General features: G+C 44.3%; 1 protein-coding gene across 4 annotated transcripts in view; it reads right to left on the bottom strand.

Moving 5' to 3' along the window:
* The window catches only part of SPNS1 (SPNS lysolipid transporter 1, lysophospholipid), a 132,519-nt gene that overhangs the window by 59,671 nt on the left and 45,777 nt on the right, over positions 1-27,071 (bottom strand). For 3 of the 4 annotated variants that reach the window (XM_069243941.1, XM_069243942.1, XM_069243943.1), the window contains 3 exons: positions 12,312-12,616; positions 11,658-11,723; positions 6,964-7,100 (listed from right to left, as the gene is read on the bottom strand). In XM_069243941.1, coding sequence (XP_069100042.1) covers positions 6,964-7,100; positions 11,658-11,723; positions 12,312-12,561 — 453 coding nt within the window. In that variant the 5' untranslated portion in view covers positions 12,562-12,616. Of the gene's footprint in view, positions 1-6,963; positions 7,101-11,657; positions 11,724-12,311; positions 12,642-27,071 lie in introns of all 4 variants that reach the window. The other variant, XM_069243944.1, reaches the window with a different exon arrangement.

The raw sequence follows: 27,071 nt of genomic DNA on the forward strand, positions 1-27,071 counted from the left end.
GGCCATTTTTTTGTCAGATGTATGGCCAGATTAAAGCTGGACCAGTGTGCGGTGAAGATGCCTCCACACTTTCTTCATGACACACTGAGGACAATGCCTGCCTCCCCCGCATGCCTATCTATTTTTTGCATCACTTGGTAGGGCTGCCCCAGAAGATCATTGATTTACAAAAGTGCTAATACCAAATTCCAATGTGTTGCCTGCAACAAAAATACAATTGTGTACCTACCACCGTGCTTGGGTTGGAAGCGGTAACTACAACACCAATGAGTGAGTGAATGTGAGTACTTTATGTAGTGACAGACTATGAGGAAGGGTGTTCAACTAACAGTAAATTTGATTTTGATGTATTGCAATGTTTGGTACTTGATGGGTGATCATTTTTCCTGAAGGTGATTGGCCTTTACAAATTACTTAGCATAAATTTACCTGTAGGGTCCACTACTCTTTTTCTGGTTCTTCAGAGACAAGACCAGTCAATTTAGTTAACAAACATAAATCTATACAAAATACTGTAATTCTATTCCTCTATTTGTTTTTCAAAAGCAGTACACGGCAGGTCTATCTCGCTTGGGTCGGGACTGGGACGGAGTTTCCTGGAGTCAGGAAGGACTCAGGGCAGGAATATCTCAACAGCTAGAAGAAGAAAGTTATTGACTTCAAAGGGAAACCATGATGATGAGAACTCCGAAGCCTAGTACTACTATGTGGAATGGAAAGAGGTGATTTGATTTGGGAAATGCTGCTGAGTGTGAATATGTTGCACTGGTGGCAATCATGAAACTCGTGTTTTGTTTTTTTTCTCTACCCCTGAGTCTTCCTGGTACACTCCCCATGAAGATTACTTTCCTTCTGTCTTTCTCCTTGACCCTACAATACAGTTTCTGTTTTATAATCTCTCATCCTTTGGAATAGGTCCACTTTTTGACTTAATTTGATGATGGGGGAAAAAAAGAGTAAGAGAGAGATAGCGTAATATCTCTATCTCTTTTTTAATGCCCCTTGAGGGAAGTTTACAAATGTATTCTCTATTTCATGCTAAAATATGTGTGTCTGGATGATAGCACTAAATGTTGCTACATTACGAGGCGGTGAAATGAGACATTGCACATATTCTTCCATGGAAATTCTGCCCAGTAATAATTCTGTACACTATGTAAATCCCCATGTGTGTGTCTCGCCTGTTTGTCCTACTAAACATTTGGGAGAGTTTCATTTTAGGGATTTTTGCTAGTAGGTCAGGGACTAAAGTTTGCCTTGGTGTCTTCACTGCCAGCACCTTCTTCAGAGTTTTAATGATACTACACATTGGGATTTTAAAGGCCCACAAAAGTACTTTTCTGAATGTACTAATTTAAGGTTTCAGCATCAGCAAATCTTGCATCACCTCCAAAAAGTGTTTGTCCTAATGCTTGTCCTCATTAAAAATAATTTTCTATTCAAGACCATCAATGTGTGATCATTTCAAAGCGATTATATGATGTTGAGACACTTTTCATGACCTATACTGGCATCGATTTTTGACCCCTCTGCCTCCAACCTTGCAATTTTAAGGTTTTTGAAAAGGATATATTCACCTAAACCTTTTAATGGTACTGCTGGTGCTAGGTCTCTGGATTGCGTTTCCCGAAAAGCACTTGAGGAACTAGTTGATCTTGGAACACTGATCTTAACCATGAAGCTAGGGTTTGCTAACTAGGATATTGAACTGTCCTTTCCTTGATGTGTTGCCCAAACAATTTAGATTCTTAGAGGTGTTCACAGTTTCATGGTACAGTGTTCACCCTTAGTCTCTGAGCCTGACCTCCAATCCACTTCACTGCACATAAAGCCCAATATTTCAGTCTCCTGATTCTTAGGCCGTTATTTTGACTTTTCTACTACTTTAACTACTAGCCTTGCTTTGCGCATTTTTGCGGTCCTTTGGTTAACACCAACTCAGATGTGTGGCTGTTAATCCAACTGTTGCTTAAACTTTATTCAAGCTGACCTGTAAGGTCAATGCAGCCCCACTGAGTGGGGCACCATATTTTCTAGAACACAAATTAGTCATCTCTGGTGGCAGCTAATCACTTCGAAGCACAATCTCAGTGCCTGAAAATCCTGTTTTTCAACAAAGCAAGAACTCTGAAATACATTTTAATCGGATGCACTCCTAAAATCTGAACCTCCAACACCCCCCCCTCCCCCCCAACAGCTTTAGGAACCAGGCCCGCAAAAGACCTTAAGATCTTAAAATCCTACTCCTTGAGTGCCATTCCTAGTGAAGATTATATATAAAGCAGCTGCAAAATGATGTCAAGATCAAGACTAGGAATTTTTAGACATACAAACACATGTTATCTAACCACTGTAAAGTGCAAGAGGGAATTCGGATCTAAAACACTACTATGTAAAACATCCTGTTATCCCAAAAGGCCTGGTTTGCTTTATACAAAACTGCAAATAAATAACGGAATACGCAAAACCTACATACTTTTTTCCCCACTGTTTTGGAAGCATTCCCCTGGATTTAATATATAATAGAGTGAGCTTTGGGGATTTTCAGCGATGCATTTTAAAATAATAAGCTGAAATCTAACTTGGGGCAGAGAAGCATGGTTTTCAGAATGGTAGAGAGGGTCTGGTAGAAGGGTCTGAGCAATTCTAAAGTAAGCAAGGTAGCTCGTTGATATAATATATATATATTTTTTTAGTAAGTTGTATAAAGTTCGAACAAGAACCAAGGATATCTGAGAGCTGTGCATATAGAACCCCCATCCCATTACATAACATAAGTCAAAATGGAAGATATATTCAAAGGAAACACATGAGTACGTTGTCCAAGACCATCCTAGGTGGGAAGTCGATGATCATCACTAATATAGCAGTAGCATGGCAAGCTAGGGCTCCATGTATAAAACCCTTCTTGAGTATCCAGTGTTATGTTAAAAGATTTATAGAAGACATTGCTGTCCCAGCAAAAGGGCTTCCCAGCACTGGCCTAAAAAACCCACAATGCTAGGCCTACCACCCAGTAGGGAGAGAGAACTATGTCTTAGGGAACTTCATAAAGAGGAAAGGGTTCGGAGTAGTTCTCATAGGAAGGGAAATGCATTCCAGACAGAAAGAGCCAGAACACAAAAGGACCGGTCCCCAGCTCTGGCTCTCCTCACTCAGGGTACTATAGCCAGGCTGAGGTTGACAAAATGTAGGGAACAAGTGGGGCAGTATGGTGAAATAAGATGACTCAAAATAGGCGCTGCCAATGAATGAAGAATCTTATGAGGAATACAAAAAAGTGTTAAACTGGAAGCACTTCACCACCGCGAGCCAGTGAAGTCTACGCAAAAGACCAGAGGAAGAGCATGATTTAGGGAAAGAGAAGAGCAGCCTGGCAGCCACATTTTGAGTGAGTTGTAAATTCCTTATGCCAGAGTTATTGGAGTCCAGGTAAAGAATATTGCAATCAATCAATCAATCATTAAATTTATAAAGCGCGCTATGTACCCGTTAGGGTTTCGAGGCGCTTTAGTCCAGATGGGACAGTATGACAGCCTGGATGATGGTTTGTTGGGTGCGAAAGTAAAAAAAAAAAAGAAAAAAATTGGTCTGAAGCATCTCAGGAGACTGAAACATGTTTCAGTCACCGATTTGGCTTGAGCCTCAAAAACCAGGGAGTTGTCCATCCATACATTGAGGTTTTTAATAGGTGGAGGCCCAAGAGAAAAGGGCCATCAGTGATCGTCTCAGTGACTGTTTCAAAAAGAGAGAGTATTTGCCTAGGAGAAGAATCTCAGTCTTATTGGTATTTAGGCGAAGGCAATTTATCATCCATTCAGCCACTGCAAGTATACCTTTTTAAATTTTGCCCTGTCTTGAGAAGGATTGCCTGATATAGAACGTAAAAGCTGATTATCATCTGCGTATGAAATCAGTGTGAGCCCAGCAGACTTCATCACTTGAGCTAGAAGATGAATATGTTTGTTAAACGATGTGAGGCTTAATGATGAGCACTGCGTGATGCAGTACTGGAGCACATGGGATTAAGAACTGTACAGAGAAGAGGTAACCTGCAAAGAGCGCTCAGAAAGAAAGGAGGCAAACCAAGAATGCGTAATGCCTCCTATGCCAATGTTTTGCAACCGAGCAAGTAAGATTTGATGGGACACCATATCAAATGCGGCGCTAAGATAGAGTAGAATTAAGGCTGATGATCTGCCTTCATCCAAGGCACTACTAAAATGCTCAAAGACCGTCAGGAGTGCAAATTCTGTGCTGTGAAAAGGTAGTAAGCCATTTTGAGAGGTATCCAGGATGCAATTATACTCTAAAAAGCTAGTCAGAATGTTGTTGACATACCGCTCCGTAACTTCTGCAAGAATAGGATGAAAGTTGTCAGGCTTAGAAGCATCTAGAGATGGTTTTTAAGTAGTGGAATCACTTTAGCATGCTTCCAAGAGCCTGGTACAGAGGTGGTGGACATAGAAAGATTAACCAGATCAAGTCTAGGAGGAAAAAGCTGTTCCTGATGTTTAAATGAAAATATCTGGTTTAAGTGGATCAACCGGAGATCAGGATTTCACTTGGCCACAGAGTACAGAAGGAGGGCAAACCTAAGGAATGAAACAAGCTGAGCAGGGCTGTCAAAGCCACATCTGCTACCTGGTCATCGAAACCATGTCTGCTGCTGGCATCCTAAACCCCACCCGGACCACAGAACAGGCCGGGGAAGAGTGAATAGATGGCCTCAGTCTTATTTGAAAAGTAGTTTGCTAACTTATCGCAGTATGCTACGGTCTGGTCAGCTGGGAGCCGAGGGTTCGTTAAGCTGTTCACCAAGCTGAAGATTTCTTTAGCTGGGTTCCTACTGCTATTTATTTTACTAGCATAGTATTCTGCCTTAGATTTCATGATTGATTTATGATAAGATTTAATGTCTGCTCTATAAGCGACTTTTAAAGTGGTATCATAGGATCTCCTCCAAGAGCGTTCTAAATCCTTGCAATGATTTTTCCTCGAGTTAAGAGCCTCAGAGAACCAGGGGGCATCAAGTCTCATTTTCACAGTAACCCACCTGGCTGGTATAAAGGCATCCAAGGCAGAAGAGTCAGCAATCTCAGTGTTAGGGGGCAGCAGAGAACAACTAGCATTAATAAATGGGCCAAATGTTTGGAGATTGACCTTCTGCCACAGATGTTTGAAAAGATATGCTGAGGAAGATATGGTCTCTTTGCATGGAAGGGAAAGGGTCAAAGAGATCAAGAAGTGGTCAGTCCACAGCATAGGCAGAGGAGCTGCGACTTGTAAGGAATTGAGATTAGAAAACACCTGGTCGAGAAGATTACCGTCTGAATGTGTAGCACCTTCTACAAGCTGAATTGGCTGCATGGCAGCCAGGTCATCAATGAACTTGATGCTATTGTTATCCTGGGTGGACTCTAGGTGGAGATTGAGATCTGCGAGGATGTTAAAATTTGTCAATTTGACAACTAAAGGAGTGATGAAGTTTATTAAAGCCTCCTTGAAGGCTTTAGATGGACGAGGGGGCGATAGTTGAACAAGCCTGAAAAGGTAAAGCTTTTAGTCAGGGAGATAGTGACGAGAGCACTTTCACAGTTAATAATGATACACAGTGACAGCCTACATATAAAAACATCTTTATAAATCATGGCAATACCCTCACCTCTGAAGACAATTAGGTCTAAACTGTATCAGACAGGTTAGGCCTACTTGTCACTACAAAGGATTACAAAATAAAAACAAAAGGACCAAACAACTAAGGCAAACTTTATTTACATAAATACGATTTCACAGAAACTCGAGAGAAGGCACTGTGAAAATGTATTATATTGAAATGCAAATACAAGCATAAAACAAGCAATTGCAATGCTATGGGTCTCACATTTGCTAGAGTTAAAGCTATTAGCATTGTAAACTCCTAACCAGACTTTTCTTGCCACAAACTGAAAATGAAAAGTAAATCAGTTTCCCATAACTAACCTGACTTTTCTTGCCATATAAACTGAAAATGAAAAGTAAAACAGTTTCACTTAAGCGAGCCGACGGCCACCATAAGCGCAAAGCAGACACACAAAAGGAAACAGAAGTTCACTTGCAGTGAAATGTATCGGCAAAAGTGCAATTATCCATGTAACTGGCAAAAGTGCAATTATCCATGTAATCGGCAAAAGTGCAATTATCCATGTAATCGGCAAAAGTGCAAATATCCATGTAACATGGTCGATGTCATACAAAGCGCTCAACTACTGCCCAGCGAGATAAAGAGAAAAAGTAGTCCAGAAACCATATGGAAAACATGGAGCCTGGTATGTTTTCAGGAGTTGCCCGCTGCGCTCGAGGAGGGCTAAACACTGAAAAAGGCATGATGTATACATGCTTTTCACTAATTAAATAAAGCAAATTTTTAAAGGCAAGCCCACGAACCAACCAAACTGATGGGTGAGGTTAAAAGCCCACAGAGAGATTACACCAGGGACAAAGCGCTTTGGGCTCGACCCTAAACAAGGTGAGTATCAGGGCATGAAAACACCAGATGCTCAGAGGCAACTAGTATGGATCTCCATGCCATGCAAGTCACACTGAAGATGTAGCACCCTCCCACAACTCAGGTGTAACCCCCCCGGGAATATAAACTTTTCTATGAAGGCCACAACGTTTGACAAACATCTTCAAAGAATATATGGGGTACAAACATTTGAGCCATCGGGAACTAAAAAATTTCACAATTAACAGATAACAGACCAATAGTTTGTTCCCTGTTTACTCTTTCCCAATACCCATGCAGGGGATCAGCAGCTCTAATCCTTATCAACACATGCATTAAGATACATCTTAACTCCTTTACCCTACACAACTACAGACAAGCACCCCTAGTCACCTTAACATCCCTCCACAGAAATTCTGCATTCACAAATCCCTTACCACTACCCAAAACTTGGGCTTACAATCACTGCTCCTCACCTGCTTTGGGATGAAGGAACTGCCCAGGGTGACTGCAGCCCAGAAGGCGATCCCAGTAATCATGATGTTCTTCCTGTTATACCGATCACCCAAATATCCAAAGACAGGAGCAAGCACCATATAACTGCAGATAAATACTGGGAGATAAGGGCAATAGGATACATGGGATGTAAAGAGTGAGGATAAAAAGTTCAAGGGGGCAGAAAAAAGACCAGAAAATAAGTGAGACAAGCAAAATGTAGGCAAAAGGAAATCATACACAGAACTGAATAAAAATACAAATTAATAGAAATTAATGTTAGATTTCTGCTTGGGAAGTTTAGCAATCTTAATCTGAAAAAATGTCAATGTGGTGCAACACTTTACATCAGCAAAAGAACAACACTTCCATTGCTGTTATAACTGGTGGGTTTACAGGAAATCAACAAGGCTTCTTCCCAAACACACACTTGCCAGGTTTCTCTAGATTGAGTGTTCAACATCGTAAAAGATCTCATTTCATGGCAAACTGGCAGTACATAAAGACCTTTAACTAGGGGTCTGTTAATAGCACATGACACTTCTGAGAAAAACAGCAGTTTGCAAGAGGCATTTAAACAGAAAGGGCATGTGTAAACAATCAATCAGCTGTATATCGTGATACTGCTGAACAAGTGATGACATTGGAAATACCCAGTTTTGACTGTACATCTTGTTGCAACATGCACAATAAAAATGAGATAAGATACAATACAATACTAAATATTTATCGGCAAACAGCTGAAATATTTACTACTGAATTGGATTTTATCTTTGTTCTATAGTGCATGTTGCACTAACACAAGCACATCCTTTGATTTACTTAAAATTTGACATCCTAATATTTTAGTAAAACGTCAAATTGTGTATTAGAAAGTCAAATGCTTGTATTTTTCTGGAAATGTTTATTGTTAAAAATTAACACAGGTTAGCCAACACGTTTTCTTTCTGCCAGAGGTTCAAGGGTTGCTGGGGGTTTCATTCTGTTGTGTGATTTTCACTATTTTTTTATGGCAATTGAATATTTTAAAATTCTTATGTAACAATGCATCAAGTTTATGCAGCAATGTTTGTGCAAATGCCTTGGGATTCAGCATAAAAATATTTGTTGGGCAAGTGACAACCATGTCTCCGTATCTGCAGATAAGGCTGTTGCACTTGTATATTGAAGCTTGAATCTAATGCTAAGTAGTGAGTTAATTTCAAATAATAAGGCCACCTTCAAACTGAAATGTATAAAGCGAGCTCACTTTTCTCAATTTGTGGAGGCAACAGAGCATATTCTCAACCCAGAATTCCTTGCTTTTCTCTCTTCTGGTGTTTGAAATGGACCTTTATGCATGGTCACCCCCAAACCTTTTGCCTTTTTGCCTCCACTTTTTGCTGAATTCGTTTTTGTTGACCTTAGGACTCTGAGCACTTTACCGCTGCTGACCAGTGCACTGCTAAAGTGCAATGTGCTTCTCTGCTTAAAATATAGTAACATTGGTGTACCCACAATTGGCATATTTAATGTACTTATAAGTCCCTAGCAAAGTGCACTATATGTGCCCAGGGCCTGTAAATGAAATGCTACTAGTGGGTGTGCTGCACTGATTGTGCCACCCACTTAAGTAGCCCTTTAAACATGTTTCAGGCCTGCCACTGCAGAGCCTGTGTGTGCAGCTTGACTGTCCAATGCTCGCCATGCCACCGGAGTCAAGCTAGCCTGGCTGATATGGGGTGATTGCCCTGAAACTGGTCCCAGGATGCTTGTTTCCAGTCCAGGGAGGACCTGGCCTGGCAGTTCAAGCTGGACTGTTCCCATGGGGAGCAGTGTCAAAACTGATTTGCATATGGATGGGTCCAAACTGGAATGGTGTTGTGAGCAAAAAAACAATAGATTCAGGCTCAGATCACGGACTGGGGTGAATATTTCATATTGTTCAGCATTCCATCCATCATCTTTTTTTTTTTGTTGCACTTTTAGAAAGTTTGGATTTTCCTACTCGTAGCCCTGTGTGCCTGTCTCCAATACACATGTAGGTTGGAGGGACAGCTGGTTTCATGGATTCCCTCTAGACGACCTCACACAAGGGAAGGATAGGTGTAACTGAGTGGCCATCTGCATATTTATGGATCATCCTAGACAGGATGGGAGGGAGAAGCTGACAATTACACCTGAATAGTCAGTGTCCTGCTCCCAAGCAAAAGACTGCTTAACCCCCTGTAGTGAGTCCAGAGCTGGGGCAAGAAGGGAGGACTACACTGCTGGACTGCTGCTCTGGAACAACTACTTTTCTGGTGTGCTGACCTGCCTGCTGCCCTCTCTGCCTGGATAAGGTCTGGACCTACACCACTTTAACCCAGTGACTCCAAGGGCTTTCTGGCTTCCCTCCTGTTCTGAAGTCTCATCAAAGACTTCATTCCCCTCTGCTGTAGCCTCTGGACTCTGTAGTCCTGCCCTGCCAAGTGGTGCAATCCAGTCCTGGGCTCTTGCAATAGGGTTTGGCGACTGTTTCCACAAAAAACCCATGCATCGTCATCACTGCACCGATAAGAACCGCTGCATCTCTTCTCTATGCGACGCTTCGCTGCGGAGGAGGAGGACATCGCAACACCGACTGAGTGGGTCAGGATCAGCCCATCAGCCTCAGCCTTGACGCCTTGCATTGCCAACTGCACCGCTCAGGATCGATGCACTGACCTCCACTCCAATGCATCGCCTTCTCATCACCAGCTGCGAGGCTCGATGAAGAAGCATCACTTGCATCGGCAAGAGTTCGCCAACAACACATCCCCAACTGTGCGGATTGGAACAGATGCATCGCCTCCTCTGCTCCTCGCATCAGGTTTTCCACGTTGACACATCCTCCATGCGTAAGGTACTTTTTCAGTGGGACAAAGTTGGTCCCTATATCTGACCCATGTTCCATCGCAGTCAGTTTGACTTTTCAGATTTGTGGTGGTCTAGAATGAACAGACAGCCCTAATTGACGCATTAAACTTTTAAGCACTATATTTGCAGATATTCTTTAAAAATTTGTATCTCTGCTTCTACTTATAGGATTTTTTTTGTTTTTGGCTTGTTTAAGTCATAACAATATAATCTATTTTTCTAACACTGAGGAGTCTTTTTGTGGTGTTTTCCCTGTGTTACTGTTTCAAGAGTTGCACAAATACTTTACACATTACCTCCTAGGTTAAACCTGCCTGCTCTGTGCCAAGCTACCAGAGGGTGAGCACAGAATAATTTAAGGTGGGTAGCTGACTTACCTTGCCTAGGATTGTTGTCCCTACTTGGACATGGTGCATAATTCAGCCAACTAGAGACACGATTTCTAACACCCTGGCAACAAGCCTGGGACATGGTACCTGGCAAATCTGCTGAGCTATCTTCATACAGGTCAATCCAGTCATCTGGGCCTTATACAGGTCTTTCCAAGAATCACATCACCACTTATTGTTAATTAGCAGGGGGAATGCCTTTCTGCTTTTCCCAGGTGACACTACTAAGGCAACTCTGGACACTTTCCTAGACGTAAGCTTTGTCTACAGGGATGGTATAAAACAGAGAGATTCTTCCCCTGATTGTGCAGTCATCTTTCCTGAAGTAGGGCATAGTCCTCCTAGGTGCTCACTTCATAATGGTGAACACAGTGCTGGCTTTACCTATAATGCTCTGGCAGTTTAGGCAGGCTGACAGAACCAACCAGAGGTCTTGCAAACTGTAAAACATCAAGATCTGTAATCTAGTTAGGGCATTCTTGATGTGTCTATGGCTAGATTTCAGGGGCTTCCTGTCCACTGTCTGTACTGAGACCAGTTCTGATTGGCATAGCTGTGATGTCTATTCATCTCTGTCTGGAGGTGTGCTATTCTTCCACATCCAAAAGAGATGCCCAGAAGAAATGGGCGATGGGTGAGTTTCACCATGCAATTGAAACCTACACTTGGGACAAAAAGAATGGGCTAGATACCTCATGGTGCACAAGTTTGGCCAATGATCCATGTAGAGTGTTTGTGCAGGTTGGGATGTTCCAGAAGGACCCGGCACAAAAAGCCTCCATTTTGTGCAAAACACACAAATTGCTCATCTCTCCCTCCTCCACTACAAAATACTGCCTCATAACTCAAAGGAAAGGCATCATACGGGTGGCAGGTAGACAGACAGCATCCAAAGGAGAAACGTATAGAGAAAACACAGAAAAAGGTAGATTTGTAGATGTAAGCAACTTGAAAGATATGTAGAGAGTAGCAGGGAGACGTATTGACAAACTTAAAGACAGTTTGGTTGATAGAAAAATGTACAGAAAATAGAGCACATAAGGAGACAGACAGACCAAAGAGAGCAGAAGAAGAAAATATTGGTTTATGGGCAGAATAAAGTGAGGGACAGAGAGAAGGATCATAACTGAAGGACAGACAGAGCAGACATGGTGGCAAGAAAAAAAAACTTGCAGACTATGAGCAGCAGTTAGACCAGACAAGAATAGAAAGCCCTTAGTGAAAGGGGTCAGACAGCTCGACAGATGAAGGCAAGGGACAGACAGATTCAGACAGAGAGCAGACGTGATGACAAACAGACAAGAAGGAGCTGGGTGTAACATACTCAAGAACATAGTTTGCTGAGAAGGACACAAAATAACAGGAATGAAACACTGAGAGCCACTGAGCAGATGCAAAGACCTATGTACCTGTCTGTATTAATCCAGATGAGCTGTCCTTGATTCCAAAATACATTTCGATATCTGAGAGCACACCTGCAAAGACAGGAGATAAAGTATATTCAACAGGTAGAAGACTATAAAAATATAACTGAAGTCTGCAATACAATGTGAGACCCCAAGCCAAGAAGGCAAGTAATAAACCTGAAAGTTCCTAAAACCTGTTTGTTGATGTTAGCCTCCATTATGTATTTTGCTTACTGAAGAAACACAACTTTCTATTCCTCTTTCCTTACCCAGCGACAGTTTTGCCTAACCTCTCCAACAGCACTGAAAATAGTCTGTTACTTCTGTGTTCACATTCTAACTTCCCACCACAATCGGCGAGTGGGATGTTATCTGCTGTATGAAAGATTCTCCTTTGAACATGTATATGGGTGATGAAGGATCTGCTGATTAACTGAATAGATTCCCCCTCCCCCACTAACCTATCACATTTGCTCATACTTTTTCTCTGGCCACACCTTAAGACTGAGTGTCCAATCAAAACCATAGATTATATCCTTCCCTATCACACACATTCAGTTGATTGATCAAACTTGTTGATATTCTCCACCTTGCTGAGCTGTATCCTTTCACCGATCAAGATATACTCTCACCTATCATAGCCAATGATCATCTCACCTGCCACAGTGAATCGGTCCATGTAGTTCAGCAGATTAATGAAGCAGAGGATAAACACAATAATGACTGAATGACGGTACGTGATGCCAGTGACTACTTCCACCTGCTCCCCCTCTGGGTTTCTCTCCATCCCAGCTGTCCGCACGCCATCCTCCAAGAAGGGCTCTGTATCAGGATCCCCATCTTCTGTGTTATCTGGTTGGGTGAGGAAAGGGGCTGTGTCTGCACCAGGACCCCGCCGGGAGGACATGATGCTTGACCAAAAGTCTGGTTCCTTCCAGGGGAAGATAAGCTCAGTCTAATACCTGTGTGGAGTGGGCAAGAGGCATTCTTAAGGTCAAGGAAGGAACATGAAAAAGGGGTTGAAAAGCAACAGATGTTAATCAGGAAAACAAAGAGCGCGTTTACAAATATAAAAAAAAAAAAACAATACAGGGAGTGCAGAATTATTAGGCAAATGAGTATTTTGACCACATCATCCTCTTTATGCATGTTGTCTTACTCCAAGCTGTATAGGCTCGAAAGCCTACTACCAATTAAGCATATTAGGTGATGTGCATCTCTGTAATGAGAAGGGGTGTGGTCTAATGACATCAACACCCTATATCAGGTGTGCATAATTATTAGGCAACTTCCTTTCCTTTGGCAAAATGGGTCAAAAGAAGGACTTGACAGGCTCAGAAAAGTCAAAAATAGTGAGATATCTTGCAGAGGGATGCAGCACTCTTAAAATTGCAAAGCTTCTGAAGCGTGATCATCGAACAATCAAGCGTTTCATTCAAAATAGTCAACAGGGTCGCAAGAAGCGTGTGGAAAAACCAAGGCGCAAAATAACTGCCCATGAACTGAGAAAAGTCAAGCGTGCAGCTGCCACGATGCCACTTGCCACCAGTTTGGCCATATTTCAGAGCTGCAACATCACTGGAGTGCCCAAAAGCACAAGGTGTGCAATACTCAGAGACATGGCCAAGGTAAGAAAGGCTGAAAGACGACCACCACTGAACAAGACACACAAGCAGAAACGTCAAGACTGGGCCAAGAAATATCTCAAGACTGATTTTTCTAAGGTTTTATGGACTGATGAAATGAGAGTGAGTCTTGATGGGCCAGATGGATGGGCCCGTGGCTGGATTGGTAAAGGGCAGAGAGCTCCAGTCCGACTCAGACGCCAGCAAGGTGGAGGTGGAGTACTGGTTTGGGCTGGTATCATCAAAGATGAGCTTGTGGGGCCTTTTCGGGTTGAGGATGGAGTCAAGCTCAACTCCCAGTCCTACTGCCAGTTCCTGGAAGACACCTTCTTCAAGCAGTGGTACAGGAAGAAGTCTGCATCCTTCAAGAAAAACATGATTTTCATGCAGGACAATGCTCCATCACACGCGTCCAAGTACTCCACAGCGTGGCTGGCAAGAAAGGGTATAAAAGAAGGAAATCTAATGACATGGCCTCCTTGTTCACCTGATCTGAACCCCATTGAGAACCTGTGGTCCATCATCAAATGTGAGATTTACAAGGAGGGAAAACAGTACACCTCTCTGTACAGTGTCTGGGAGGCTGTGGTTGCTGCTGCACGCAATGTTAATGGTGAACAGATCAAAACACTGACAGAATCCATGGATGGCAGGCTTTTGAGTGTCCTTGCAAAGAAAGGTGGCTATATTGGTCACTGATTTGTTTTTGTTTTGTTTTTGAATGTCAGAAATGTATATTTGTGAATGTTGAGATGTTATATTGGTTTCACTGGTAATAATAAATAATTGAAATGGGTATATATTTTTTTTTGTTAAGTTGCCTAATAATTATGCACAGTGATAGTCACCTGCACACACAGATATCCCCCTAACATAGCTAAAACTAAAAACAAACTAAAAACTACTTCCAAAAATATTCAGCTTTGATATTAATGAGTTTTTTGGGTTCATTGAGAACATGGTTGTTGTTCAATAATAAAATTCATCCTCAAAAATACAACTTGCCTAATAATTCTGCACTCCATGTAGGTCTTAACATTTAAAGACGGATCTACTGGCTTTACCAGTGCTTCTTTGCACTCAAACTGCTAATGCCAAATGGCTGCTAGTGCATCAGATGCATGTTACACAAGTGCCTTGATGCATGATCACGCTTGTGAACAAATAAGCTTGATATTAAGTTAAAGGCATTTCAATATGGCCACCCAAGCATAATTGTGTTGTGAAGCACATGTACAAGTGGCCATTCCAAGATGGTGCCGATGTATGTTCATGCGCAGAGAAGCACAGGCAACCATTTTGGCATTTTTAATTTACCATTCTAACAATGGCTCACAGACATTTTAGACTGGATATTAAAAGTTATTAAGAAAGTGCACAGAAGCACGGAAATAGTAAGAAGTAGCCCGGAAGCATTTGGCAGTTGACAGGCCTTTGTAAAGGAAGGTTAAAAAAGGGAGCAGTGAATGGGCCGGAAAGGAAAAGAATAGAAAATAGAGAGTGCAGGGAAGGCAGGGGCACTTATTAATGTAAATAGGAGCACAGTGTGGGTAGTAGGGAGAAACAACGCAGTGGGGCAAGGACTTTAAGGGAAACACATGCGCAACGATAAGAGTGAGTGTGGAAAAGGAAACAATTAGAGCACTGAGACCAACTTACTCCTAGCTGCGACAAACACAAGAACTGGAAAGAAAGCCATCAGATTTGGAGCACAGATCTGTGTCAGGCAGCAAAGTAATCTAATCATAAATAAGGGACTGACCCAAAGCCAGTCTAAGTATATGTAAGGTAAAAGTAATAGATCTGCAACAGCCAGCCAAAGCTGTCCGATCTGAGACCTAAAAGATCTGGAGAGCAATGAAAATTCAGAAGAATTTCATACTAAGAGAAGAAGGGGAGAGTTCAAAGACTACATAAACAGGAGTGCAAACAGAAAGGTCAAAAAGAGAAAAAGCCTTTCAAACTACAAGCTAGTTTAAAGAGAGAGCTGTGCATCTATAGAGTTAAATGTTTCAAACATAGTACAGTATATGCAAGTGGTGCATAATGACAGATTAGATTGTACAATTAGGGATTTAGAATATGATTCAGAATTTTAAGGTTGGAAGCAAAACCAATGACTTCATAAACAATGTCTGCACATTTTGTACCCCCTACATTTCTGGATGCAGCACAGTGGAAAGCAAGTGGGCGGTTGAAATTAAAAAGAGGTGCTTCAGTCACTGTGGTGCTCTTCAAATGGAGGGTGAATGAATTCCAATGGTGGGGTACCAGGACACTGAAGCACTAGAATCTCCATCCAACAGTGGGGGTTTTGAGGGGGAAATGGAGGGAGGAGTACTTGGTAGAGTACAGGTTTCACATAAGAGTACTGAAAGAAAGGTTTCAGTGAGGAAAATAAGCAGAATATTTTGACTATTCTAAAATACAGGGAGCCCTTTATTTGGTAGCTGACCAGCCGAGGAGGAGGAAGCATACACGGAAAGTTGAAGATGGTGCTTAGCGCAAAAATGATAGATTGATGAGTATTTAGGACACAAAAACACATACTGTGTCAAGAACGAAACTGTTGCAATAGTCAACTTTGCTCATAACTCGAGTATTTATGAAAGACCCATCTCTACTGAATGGAGGTAGGATTGGATTTTATGTATTTTCAACACTTGATATAAGGCTGAAGAGGCCATGTGAAGTTTTCCAGATACATGCTTGTTCGGAAGAATAAATTGACGTTTCTAGTGAAGAGAGCAGCATTACTGTAACAAGTGGGAAAACCATTACTATGCCTGGTAGGAAATGTGTGGAGGTAGTTTTAAGTGTGCAAAAAAGTTCAGCAAGATGACCAAGCACCTTCGATGACCAAGCAGCAGTTAGGTAAAGTAAGATGCAAGACTGTAGAAGAGGGAAGATGAAAGGGAATGTGAAAAGATTTTAATGTTAAAATTAATGCTATTCTCTGCGTCTTTATGACCGTGCTTTCCCATTGATCCTGCACTCTCTGTCGCCCACTTTACTCTGCTATTCTCTGCATCTCTGTGTTGTTGTGACTGTGCCCTCCCACTGTCTCTGACCAGATCCTCTTACCCTCTATCTCCCGCTGTTCTCGACTACTCGGTGCAATGTGCTCTCTGATAGTGCCTTCCCACTGTTTCTGACTTTATCCTTTTACCTTCCTGTATCCTTTTACCTTCCGTTGCTCTTTTGTGCATTATTTTTTGTACTTTTTGCCTTTTTCCCACTGTTTCTACCTCGCCGGGCCATCTCGACCCATGTGCGATCCCCCTGCTCTGTTTACTCCCCGCCCCGTCCTGCCCCCATTCGCTCTCCCGTTCCCGCCCGCCTCCCAGCTGCCCCTCCCTCCCACCTCCCCTTCTTAATGGCGGTCGCTGCGCAGCCGCGCCGCTGGCGCGCCAGAGGCAAGCCCATCTGCGCCTGGACCGCACCCAGCGCCAGTCCCCCTGGCCCTGCCAGCCAAAATCCCCCCAGACTACACTACCGCCCCCACTCCCTCCTCTCCCTCAACCCCGGAGTCCGCCCCAACTGCTTCCAAACCACCCCCACACACACACACACAAGGCCCCTTCTCCTGCTGCACCTGCCTATTCTCCTGCTCCACCCCCCACGCAAACACCAAACACAACAGCCCCCACACAACAACACCCGCACCCACCAACATATCCCACAACCTACACAAGCCCCACGCCAAGGCCACCTCTACCTTCAACACCACCAAGGCCACCTCTAACTTCAACACCACAGACATCCCCGCAAACACTATCACACACCACAACAACCACACCACCTGCAACCACCTCAACTGTCTACTACTGAACACCCGGTCCCTACACAAACATGCCATAGAACTCTGGGACCTCATCACATCACACTCACCCGACATCGTCTTCCTCACAGAATCATGGACAAACCCCACATCTGAGCCAGATATAGCCATAGCCACCCCGGAAGGATACAAACTCCAACGCAAAGACCGCCCCAACAAACCAGGAGGCGGCATCGCCATCCTTCACAGAGACACCATCAAGGTCACCACCAACACCCTCGACACCCTCAACAACGCAGAACACATGCACTTCCTCATCCACGTCAACAACACCACCATCCTCAGAGACACACTCATATACAGACCCCCGGGGACCACGCCCCCCATTCTGTGACACCATCGCTGACACCATCAGCATGCACGCTCTCACCTCCACAGACTACATACTCCTCGGCGACTTCAACTTCCACCTGGAAAACCCTCACGACCACAACTCCTCTTCCCTCCTAGACAACCTCTCCAACCTAGGACTCAAACAACTGATCACAGCCCCCACCCACTCAGCCGGACACACACTCAATGCAATTTTCACCTCAAGCCAACACGTAACCTACACCCACACCACCAAACTCCAATGGACGGATCACCAATGCGTCCACTTCTCCTTCAACAAACCTCCCACACACCACCACCATCACACCACCACCTACCGCATGTGAGACAAGATCCCCACGGAGCGCCTGATCTCCCAACTGACACAACCCCCCCCCAACATAACCGACCCCAACACCGCCGCACACAACCTCAACGAATGGATCAACACCTGTGCCGACAATCTCGCGCCCCTCAGAAAAAACATCACCACCCGCAATATCAAGAACGCACCATGGTTCACCACTGAACTTCACGAATCCAAACGCAAATGCCGCAAAGCAAAGAAAACCTGGAGACAAGAACCCACCACCACTAACTTCGCCATCCTCAAAACCACCACACGCATCCACCACCAACTCATACGCACCGCCAAAAGAGCACACTACAAGGAACGCATTGACAACAGCTCCCAAAGTAGCAAGGAACTCTTTATCATCATCAAAGAGCTCTCCAAACCCAAGGCCAGCAACCAAGACCCCACGCACACACAAACTTTCTGCGACTCCCTCTCAGATCACTTCCACCGCAAAATCCTAGACATACACAACAGCTTCACACCACACACATCCTCCACACACACCACGCACCCTCCAAACACACACCCCAACCTACTCACCACCTGGGCCCCCACTACCGACAAAGAAACTGAAACCACTATGAACTCCATTCACTCTGGCTCCCCCTCCGACCCATGCCCCCACCGTATATACAACAGAGCCAGCCCCGCCATCGCCCCCATACTCCGAGCCACAATCAACAGCTCATTCGAAACCACCACCTTCCCAGACCTCTGGAAACACGCGGAAGTCACTGCGCACCTAAAAAAAACCAAAGCCAACCCAGACGACCTCTCCAACTACCGCCCCATCTCCCTCCTCCCATTCCCAGCCAAGTTTACGAAAAAATAGTCAACTCTCGCCTATCCCACTTCCTCGAGACAAACAACACACTCGACCCTTCCCAATCTGGGTTCCACAAGAACCACAGCACAGAAACCGCTCTCAAGGCATGCACCGACGAAATCAGATCCAGAGTCGACATGGGCGAAACCGTAGCACTCATACTCCTGGATCTCTCTGCAGCCTTTAACACTGTCTGCCACAACACACTCAGCACACGCCTTCACGACGCCAGGATAAGACACAAAGCCCTGGACTGGCTCACCTCCTTCCTCACCGACAGAACTCAAAAAGTCCGTCTCCCCCCTTCCAATCCCCCGCCACCAAAATCACCTGCGGAGTTTCCAAGGCTCCTCCCTCAGCCCCACACTATTTAACATCTACATGACCCCACTAGCCAACATCATCAAACAGAATCACCATCCTCTCATACGCTGATGACACTCAACTCATCCTCTCCCTCACCCGCAACCCCAACACTGCCAAATCCAACCTACACAATGCACTTCTCGACACCGCCGCATGGATGACAGCCAACCACCTTAAACTCAACTCCAACAAAACCGAAATAATCCTCTTTGGCCCACACAAAAACACTTGGGATCCATCATGGTGGCCCACCACGCTAGGCCCCGCACCCACCCCTGCAAACCTCGCACGCAACCTCGGCATCATCCTGGACTCCTCCCTCTCGATGACTCAACAAATTAACCCCCTCACCTCCTCATGTTTCAACACACTCCGCATACTGAAAAAAACATTCAAGTGGATCCCCCACAGAGACCAGAAAGACAGTCACTCACGCACTCATCAGCAGCAGGCTTGACTACGGAAACGCCCTCTACGCTGGCACCACACTAAAACTCAAGCGCAAACTACAACGAATCCAGAACTCAGCAGCACGACTCATCCTCGACCTCCCCCGACACGAACACATCTCACCACACCTCAGATCCCTCCACTGGCTCCCCATAGACAAAAGGATCACCTTTAAGATTCTCATCCTCGCACACAAATCACTCCACAACACCGGCCCTGCCTACCTTAACGAAAGAGTGACCTTCCACACGCCCACACGCCACCTCCGCTCCGGCGACCTCTCTCTCGCCTCTGTCCCTCGCATCAAACACACCACCACCAGAGGCAGATCCTTCTTCTACTTAGCACCCAAGGCCTGGAACTCCCTCCCCACCCACCTCCGCAAGACCCAGGACCTACTACTTTTCAGGAAGAGCATCAAGACCTGGCTTTTTGAACATTGGTCCCCCTACCCCTTTCCCACCCCCCCAGCACCTTGAGACCCTCACGGGTGAGTAGCCCGCTCTATAAATCTCTTTGATTGATTGATTGATTGATTGATTGATAAGTTGGCTTAAGAGAAACCAAATAAAGATATATCCCATAAAGAGATAATGTGTAATAAAAAAGTGGGGAAGGTAATGTGCATTAGTGAAAACAAATAGATACAGAAACTGGTGGCATGTTTAAGGAGTAACAATGACCATAGAATGGCAAGGAGACAGGACGAAAGGCAATTGTGAGCAGTAATTAATAAGTTAGCAAGTTTTGAAACTAATACAAAAAAATCATAAAAGCGTACAATAAATTCACACATAAATTACAAGAACAATAAAACCTCTGTTAACATTTAAAAGATTAAAAATAAGAATGCAAAATAAATCTCCTCATTGTATTAATTAACAAAGTCAAATGTGGCAGAGAAGTACAGTAGCATAAGGATAGCTAACAGTTGGTCGTGGTGGGTCAAGGAAATAAAGTCGAGCAATGAGTAATGGTGGGTTGGTGTGGAGTGAAGACCTTAGAATCGGGACAAGAAGCTTAACCCCTTTGCTGCCAGGCCTTTTTTTGGCTGCTCGGAGCAGTTCGTGCTTGGGCCCTCATAACTTTTTGTCCACGTAAGCTACCCACGTCAAATTTGTGTCCTTTTTTTCCAACATCCTAAGGATTCTAGAGGTACCCAGAGTTTGTGGGTTTCGCTGAAAGAGACCAAGAAATTAGCCAAAATACAGTGAACATTTAATTTATTTATTTTTTTTAATGGGAAAAAAGGGCTGCAGAAGAAGGCTTGTGTTTTCTTTCCCTGAAAGTGGCATCAACAAAGGGTTTATGGTGCTAAAATCACCAGCTTCCAGGAACAGGCAGACTTGAACCAGAAAACCCAATTTTTCAACACAATTTTGGCATAATACTGGGACATACCCCATTTTTACTATTTTTTGTGCTTTCAGCCTCCTTCCAGTTAGTGACAGAAATGGGTGTGAAACCCCTGCTGGATCCCAGATAGCTAAACGTTTCTGAAAAGTATACAAAATTCTGAATTCAGCAAGGGGTCATTTGTGTAGCTCCTACAAGGTTTCCTACAGAAAAATAACAGCTGACATAAAATAAATATTGAAATTGAGGTGAAAAAAAACCAGCCATTTTTCTCCAAGTTTTACTCTGTAACATTTGCCTGTGATGTTACATTTTCTAAAGCAATATACCGTTACGTCTGCTGGACTCTTCTGGTCGCAGGGATATATAGGGCTTGTAGGTTCACCAAGAACCCTAGGCACCAAGAGCCAATAAATGAGCTGCACCTTGCAATTGGTTTTCATTCTATACCGGGCATAGAGCAATTCATTTGCTGGAATGTAAAGAGTGAAAAATAGGTATCAAGAAAACCTTTGTATTTCCAAAATGGGCACAAGATAAGGTGTTGAGAAGCAGTGGTTATTTGCACATCTCTGAATTATGGTGTGCCCATACTAGCATGTGAATTACAGGGCATTTCTCAAATAGACATCTTTTTTTACACACTGTCTTACATTTGGACGGAAAACATGTAGAGAAAGACAAGGGACAATAACACTTGTTTTGCTATTCTGTGTTCCTCCAAGTCTCTCGATAAAAATGGTACCTCACTTGCGTAGGTAGGCCTAATGCTTGCAACAGGAAACGCAACATGAACACATCACATTTTTACATTGAAATCTGACGTGTTTTTTGCAAAGTGCCTAGCTGTAGATTTTGGCCTCTACCTCAGCCGGCACCTATGGAAACCTACCAAACCTGTGCATTTTTTTAAACTAGACACCTAGGGGAATCCAGGATGGGGTGACTTGTGGGGCTCTCACCAGGTTCTGTTACCCAGAATCCTTTGCAAACCTCTAAATTTGGCCAAAAAAACACTTAGGTAGGCCTAGTGCCCGAGAAAGGTAATGCTCCAAAACACTATTTGGATACATCAAAATTATCAAATACAAAACGATCTGTTTTTGCGGGGAGCGCACCTGCATTTTTGGTCCTGGGCTCAGCAGCCATACAGGGAAACCTACCAAACCAGACATTTCTGAAAACTAGACACCCGAGCGAGTCCAGGGAGGTGTGACTTGCGTGGATCCCCCCCAGTGTTTTCTTACCCAGAATCCTCAGCAAACCTCACATTTAGCTAAAAAATAGAATTTTTCCCACATCTGTGTGTGGGATCACCGCACCGGGACAAATTTCATACCACCCAACATTCCCCTCAGTCTCCCGGTAAAAATAATACCTCACTTGTGTAGGTGGGCTAAGTGCCTATGACAGGGAAGAGCCAAAAACATGTTGAAATTGAGGGGGGTCCAAAAGGGCAATTTGAGGGAAAAAAAAATGTAGGCTGACAAGTGGGGCAGAATTTTTATTGGTATAGATGAAACAATGCTGGGTGGTAGAAATTTTGCGGATTCCTGCAGAATCCCAAAGGTTCCATCACAAAAATGTGGAAAAAATGTGTGATTTCCAGCAAAGTTGGAGGTTTGCAGGGCACTGTGGTTAAGAAAATGGTGCGGGTGCATATGAAGCATACCACCCTGGCCTCACCCAGATGTTTAGTTTTCAGATGTGTCTAGTTCTTGTGGATTTTTCTACATGGCAGTGTCCCAAAGTCCAAAACGTGCAGCCCTCACCATTCCAAGTGGGACGATTTTGTGAGTTAGCCAAGCTCTCATGGCCCAAATGTAAAATCAAAACCCCAAATAATCAAATGTCCTCTTGCTTGCTGTGGGATAAGATGTTTTAGTGTGCGGGGAAGAGCTAAAAGACTGTTACCCCCTTCAGTTGGGTTGGGGGGGGCATAACCATGCCCATACTGGTTGGTAGCCACCGCCACATTTTTTTTTAAATTCCCTGGCATCTAGTAGACTTTCTGCCCCGCCCCCCCCCCCGGGGGTGTGGATCGGGGGTAATTGCCCCATCTACGCACTGGTAGGCAGAACAACTTTGGCCCCATTTATTTGGGGTGGGGTTATGGCCATACCCCCACCTTCCTATTTTGACAAAATAAATCTTCCCTGGCCTCTTGGGGGCAGATGGGCCTTCTAAAAATATGCAGACCTGCCCCCACAGGGGACTAATATGGCCAATAGTAATGTGCGACCCTTGCCCAAGGGGCTGCCCCCCAAACCAAATACACACACCAATCTCTGGTGCCTAAATGGTTTCTGCCCCAGCTAAAAATGGGCCGATCTGCCCCCAGGGGGAGCAGAAATGGCCTAAAATAAATTTGCCCCCCACGCTCAGCTTGCGTGAAATTGATGCAAAAAAAAAAAATCCCTAGTGTCTAGTGGTTTCTGCCTTGGGGGCAGCTTGGCGTAATAGAAATAGGCCAATCTGCACCTTAGGTGGGCAGAAGTGGCCTAAAGATAATCCCCACATAAAAAAAAAAAAAAAACACAAAAAAAAAATCACTGGTGTCTAGGGGTTTCTGACCCCCAATGGGGGCAGATCGGCCTAATTATAATAGGCTGATCTGCCCCCGAGGGGGGCAGAAATGGCCTAAAAATAAATTGGCCCACTGGGGAGCAGCCCTTGCCCAAAGGGCCGCTCCCCTTATGTATAAATAAATAAGAATATTCCCTGGTGTCTCGTGGTTTCTGCCCCCCTTGGGGGCTGATTGGCCTAATAAAAATAGTCCGATCTGCCCCCCCCAAGAGGGGCAGAAATGGCCTAAATACAATTTGCCCCCCCAGGGGAGCGACCCTTGCCTAAGGGGTCACTCCCCACATATATAAATATAAAGTAAACAACAACAACAAAAATATCCCTGGTGTCTAGGGGTTTCTGCCCCCCCTCCTCCCCCCAGGGGCAGATAGGCCTAATTATAATAGACTTCAACAAAACGGAAACTGAGGAAGTTGTGTCCCCTTCATAAAACACTTGCAGGCTGTTGGTTAAAACCCCTAACTAAGGAACCAATATTAAAGGTTTGGATGCTGCTATGAAAAATAGCAGCAATACTAAGGAAGGTTAAGTGTAATTACCAATGCCAATATATCTGGAGAAGCTGGTCAATCTGAAGTAAGGTATTTAAACTGAACAGAACTTTCTTGATGGAGGCTTGAAAGTTTTCCTGAAGGATACAGTACCCTTTACTTACCCCCAACAGCATGTAACAATGTTTATGGATAAACAATTGGATCAATAATGCTTAAAATATATGCATAAGTATGAAGTCCAGTGTACTTACTTTTTAATCATATTCTATACTGTTCCTTCGAGTATGTATGAATTTGAATAAAATCTTTCATTTTTTATTTCTTTTTTGCCAAGGAGTATTTTTACACCCAATAATACCTTACATCTCAATCACATTCTATCAATACATTGAAAATAACTCAAAAACTCATTAAACCATAATAACCTAAACACAAGATAACTCCAGGTTTCCTTTACCTTGATAATTATAAAGTGTTCGTATAATATCAATTATTCATTGTAAATATGTTCTAATAAAATCCATTAGTGCTGCTGCCAAGTGCACACAGATGTCCTCCCAAAGAGACACAGATTAATCACATGCCATTATTTTGCTCTCCTAAACATATTCTCTAGCATAAACTCTTTTTATCTTTCTAGTCCACTCCACAACTTGTGGAAGCTATTACAACCTCTAGTCAGTCAGTCAGTCTGTCATAAAACCTTTATACGGATCTGCATGAATCCATAAAAGCATACACCTAAAAACAAAATTTGACATTTCATCAAAAACCAACTACACATTAATACTGTGGTTGAATAAAATTAAGTGCATACATACGCCTAGAACAAATGTGTCATAAAAGTCTTTAAATTGTCTATACAGTGTCTTCTGCATAACATTCATGGGACACCAGCTAAACAGGTAGAACCTTTTGGAAATAAAATAATGTAATATTCATGCATTTATCCTCTGCTCATTTTCCATCTTGGATGATTTGAAGCCTGCTAAGAACTATTAACCCCTTCTGTGCCGGGGACTTAATGGTTACGTCCACCGGCACAGTGCTCATGTGCCGAGGACGTAACCATTACGTCCTCGGCACTGAGCTAGCGCTCGGCTCTGAGCTAGCGCTCCCTCTGTTGGCTTCCCTCCCACCCCCCCAAGGCAAGGATGGAAGGGGAAGCCCTTACCCTTCCGCCACGACCCTCCCTGACCACCCCAGTGACTTCTGATGGCGTCAGCGCGCGCGGACCTCATCAGAGGCCACTTCCCCATGGGAAGAGAAATGCTCAGCATTTCTCTTCCGATCATGTGATGGGGGCCCTGAGAGGCTTCAAAGGGAAGGAAAGGAATTTCCTTCCCTTTGAAGTCTCTCAGAGCATTTCAAAAGCCAGATCGTAAAGCAACCCGGCTTTTGAAATGCCCACTAGACACCAGGGATTTATTTTTTATTTGAAACTGCCATGAGTGGACTGACCCCTTGGGCAAGGGTCACTCCCCAGAGGGGCAATATTTTGCAAGGCCTTTTCTGCCCCACCCGGGGCAGATTGGCCTATTGCCAGGGGGGCAGAAGCGTCTAGGCGCCAGGGATAAATTTATTTAGGGTTTTTTTTTTCTTAGAGGTGGGGAGCGACCCCCTAGGCAAGGGTCTCTCCCGGCAGGGGGGGCTGTGGGGGGGGGGGGGGGGGGGGGGGGGGTGACACATTTATTTTAGGCCTGTTGTTATTAGGCCGATCTGCCCCCGGGGAGGGCATAAACGTCTAGGCGCCAGAGATATTTTCTTTTTTTTTTTGAAGAGGTTGGGAGCAAACCCTTAGACAAGGGTCGCTCCGCTGGAGGGGCAAATTGTATTTAGACCATTTCTGCCCCCCTAGGGGGCAGATCGCCGGATTTGTGTTAGGCCAATCTGCCCCCAAGGGTGGCAGAAACCACTTAGGCACCAGGGATTGGTGTGTGTGTGTATGCGTTTTTTTTAGGGGGGCAGCTGTAGGAGGCTGGACTGGCTTGTAGTGAGTACCTAGGGGTACTTGCACCTTGCACCAGGCCCAGTTATCCCTTATTAGTGTATAGGGTGTCTAGCAGCTTAGGCTGATAGATAATGGTAGCTTAGCAGAGCAGCTTAGGCTGAACTAGGAGACGTGTGAAGCTACTACAGTACCACTTAGTGTCATATGTCATATGTACAATATCATAAGAAAACACAATACACAGTTATACTAAAAATAAAGGTACTTTATTTTTTATGACAATATGCCAAAGTATCTCAGAATGTACCCTCAGTGAGAGGATAGGAAATATACACAAGATATATATACACAATACCAGAAATATGCAGTATAGTCTTAGAAAACAGTGCAAACAATGTATAGTTACAATAGGATGCAATGGGGACACACAGGGATAGGGGCAACACAAACCATATACTCCAAAAGTGGAATGCGAACCACGAATGGACCCCAAACCTATGTGACCTCGTAGAGGGTCGCTGGGACTATTAGAAAATAGTGAGGGTTAGAAAAATAGCCCACCCCAAGACCCTGAAAAGTGAGTGCAAAGTGCACTAAAGTTCCCCAAAGGACAAAGAAGTTGTGATAGGGGAATAAGGCAGGAAAGACACAAACCAACGATGCAACAACGCTGGATTTCCAATCTGGGGTACCTGTGGAACAAGGGGACCAAGTCCAAAAGTCACAAGCAAGTCGGAGATGGCCAGATGCCCAGGAAATGCCAGCTGCGGGTGCAAAGAAGCTTCGACTGGACTGAAGAAGCTGCGGTTTCTGCAGGAACGCAAAGGGCTAGAGACTTCCCCTTTGGAGGACGGATCCCTCTCGCCTTGTAGAGTCTTGCAGAAGTGTTTTCCCGCCGAAAGAACACCAACAAGCCTTGCTAGCTGCAAATCGTGCGGTTAGCGTTTTTGGATGCTGCTGTGGCCCAGGAGGGACCAGGAGGTCGCAAATTGGACCAGGAGGTAGAGGGGACGTCGAGCAAGACAAGGAGCCCTCTTAGCAGCAGGTAGCACCCGGAGAAGTGCCAGAAACAGGCACTACGAGGATGCGTGAAACGGTGCTCACCCGAAGTTACACAAAGGAGTCCCACGTCGCCGGAGACCAACTGAGAAAGTCGTGCAATGCAGGTTAGAGTGCCGTGGACCCAGGCTTGGCTGTGCACGAAGGATTTCCGCCGGAAGTGCACAGGGGCCGGAGTAGTTGCAAAAGTCGC

Source organism: Pleurodeles waltl, chromosome 7 (genome assembly GCF_031143425.1).
Source record: "Pleurodeles waltl isolate 20211129_DDA chromosome 7, aPleWal1.hap1.20221129, whole genome shotgun sequence".
Taxonomy (NCBI): domain Eukaryota; kingdom Metazoa; phylum Chordata; class Amphibia; order Caudata; family Salamandridae; genus Pleurodeles; species Pleurodeles waltl.